At 33.2% G+C, this 2,552-nt stretch overlaps 1 pseudogene across 1 annotated transcript in view; it reads right to left on the bottom strand.

Annotated features, from left to right (window-relative positions):
• Positions 1-2,248: 2,248 nt before the first annotated feature.
• Positions 2,249-2,552, bottom strand: part of TEOVI_000216800:pseudogene — a 1,532-nt pseudogene continuing 1,228 nt past the window's right edge. Inside the window, exon 2 of the mRNA in view lies at positions 2,249-2,552. This exon is cut by the window's right edge and continues 44 nt beyond it. Within this exon, the coding sequence occupies positions 2,249-2,552 (304 nt within the window).

Here is a 2,552-nt window from a genome sequence, read left to right as displayed (position 1 = left end):
CATATAAGATACATTTAAATATACTCTCTTAAGTCACCTCCTCTCTTATCTACCTAATCTGTCATTTAATCTTACTTTCAAAACCTTCAACATACTTCAATTTTTAAAACAACGAACCTATTCCTTCTATCTAATAACTTTTCCACTTAGTATGACCTTATGGTTACTGATGCTTACTGTTTTACACAATCTTGTGATGAAATAATGCTTTTATTTCTCACTTTTCCTTTGCTGTTTTGATACACTCTGTCGCTTGTCTCTGCTACCAACGATACTTCACGTGGTCCTGAAAACCTGTCCCAAAGCAACCCCTATACTCATTTTCTTCTACGCCCTCTATACTCATTATGTTAAAAGCTTTCAGTTTCTCATACTTCCATGTCAAAGCCCTGTTGGAATGGCTCCTCCGGTTATCATGTGTTTCAGCACTAGATCGGCATGTAATTTAGTTAATTTTGTTACAAAATACTAACTTATTTTCAATTATTTTGATGGTAATTTAATTTGAGTTCTTCTCGTTTAGAGCTTATCGTCTACGGCTGCTACTCTTATCACGCTTAGTTTCACTTCTCAGGTTGTTTTGATTTTTGAATTAGCTGTTAGTGTATATGGCCTTGTTGCAGTGCTTGATTTATCTGCCGTATATCCTTTGGATATTGGAATTTTTTCATCGTGGAACCAATTCTTAGACTGTAAAGGCTTGCTTTGTAACCCAAAGTTCAAGTTTCCTCTATTTTTAAAATTAAAACTCTTTTTTATCCGTCATATACCAAATTCCATTTCATGCTTCGTCAGCGCATCCCAACCATCGTTACAAATTATTAAAAAGGTTTCTAAATTTTAAATTTTAAATCTTTTTAACTGTTTTTCCTTTCTATTGTATACATTTTTATCGCGCTTACAGATGATAGGATAAAAAATTAACTAAAACTTTTTCACGGATGTAATTCCTTCCTTTTTTCAAAATTTATGTCTTTTTGGTCTTCTATGGGTAGACATCACTTACTGCTTGGACATGTGGGTGGAAGGAGTGTTTTTCTCCGTTGTGTTACTTTATTAATTAGCAGCGTAAGTTGTGGTCCTGCCACAAATTCGATACGGATAATTCGCTCCTTGAAAAGAATTTAATGTCTCGCCGGTATACTAATATAGAATTTGAATAATATCATCATTAATTCTTTAGACTTCACAGACACTCTCCAGTAGCTAATATATTTGGCATAATAAGTAGTTTCCACGTTGATATCCGTTAGTCGGTTTCCACGGTAATTCATTTATATGTCTCGTTCTAAAATGTTCCACAAGATAATATTATATTGTGGTCCACCAATGTTAGCACTTATTACCATATCTGCTGCAAAAAAGACTTTTAAATTATGTGAAGCTTATCCAATTCCTTTTTCCCCAGATAATGGCTCTTTTTCACAGCTGTACATGTGGATCTGTTACCACATCACAACTTAAACTGAAAACCATTTCAGAGGCATTATCTATATATTTTCGAGTAAAATACGGTAAACAATAGCCATGACTTTCTTGAGCATGATTATTTTGTGGCATGTGCTCTTGCACATAATGCTTGTTAATTACATATTTTGTTTCCTTTTTCAATGTTTATGCTTGGGAGGATAAAGTATCCAATATATCTTCCTTGTACATGGGTTCTGTTTCTCCCTCATTGTCCCCTCTATCGTCTCTTTGTGTATACTTATTCACGTAGCCAGATTAATGTTTGCAACTGCGCATATTGTACTTTCATTTATTCCTTTGTTTTAACTTTGCTTTCATTTAATAATATTTTTCATTCTCTCCCACTATTTTTCTACTTATATTACATTTTCGTCATTATTTTAAATACTCTTATATTATTTTGACACTTAGTCTTTACCACCCCGTATTATTATATTTCTATACACACACTCACAACTTTCTTCTATCATTATTATCGTTATTATTGCTATTACAACTCTAACTGATATAGATGTAATAAACAAAATATACCAAATTAAAAAGTAAAATGATATCACTCTATTTTTATACTATATCACCTCATCACTTTTACCTATAGGCAACAGTTATACACATTTTACTAAATTACATATTTTTCAAAATTTACACGTTTTCATCGAAAATTTTTAAAATATATCTAATATATCAAAATTTACAATATTCTCTAACAAAATGGTAAAGTTTTATAAACTGAGAAAAATTCAGAAAAAATCCGTAAATACATAGAATTATAAAATGCTACCAAACTCACAAAAACAGCAGCTATCAGAGCCAGGTTCTTGTTGACGACAAAACTGGAAGATGGGCAACAAGGAGTTACTGGACCAGTGCCTTCAATATAATCGATCCACCCACAAACAGCTACTTTGCCTTCAGGTTTAGTTCCTGTCACTTTTGCACATTCCTCAGGGGTTTTGGCCTCACCACATTTATCTGTTGTTGCTCCTGCAGCTCCTTCTTCTCCTGTATTTGTTCGCTCTGAAACTTGAGTTTCGTCAACTTCGCACTCCCCTTTCTCATTGGTTCCTCCTTTCCATTTTCAC

Source organism: Trypanosoma equiperdum (assembly GCF_001457755.1).
Source record: "Trypanosoma equiperdum strain OVI genome assembly, contig: ctg_519, whole genome shotgun sequence".
Classification (NCBI taxonomy): Eukaryota; Euglenozoa; class Kinetoplastea; order Trypanosomatida; family Trypanosomatidae; genus Trypanosoma; species Trypanosoma equiperdum.
Note: the sequence above shows the minus strand (reverse complement) of the source record. Positions and strands in the feature narration are given on the sequence as shown.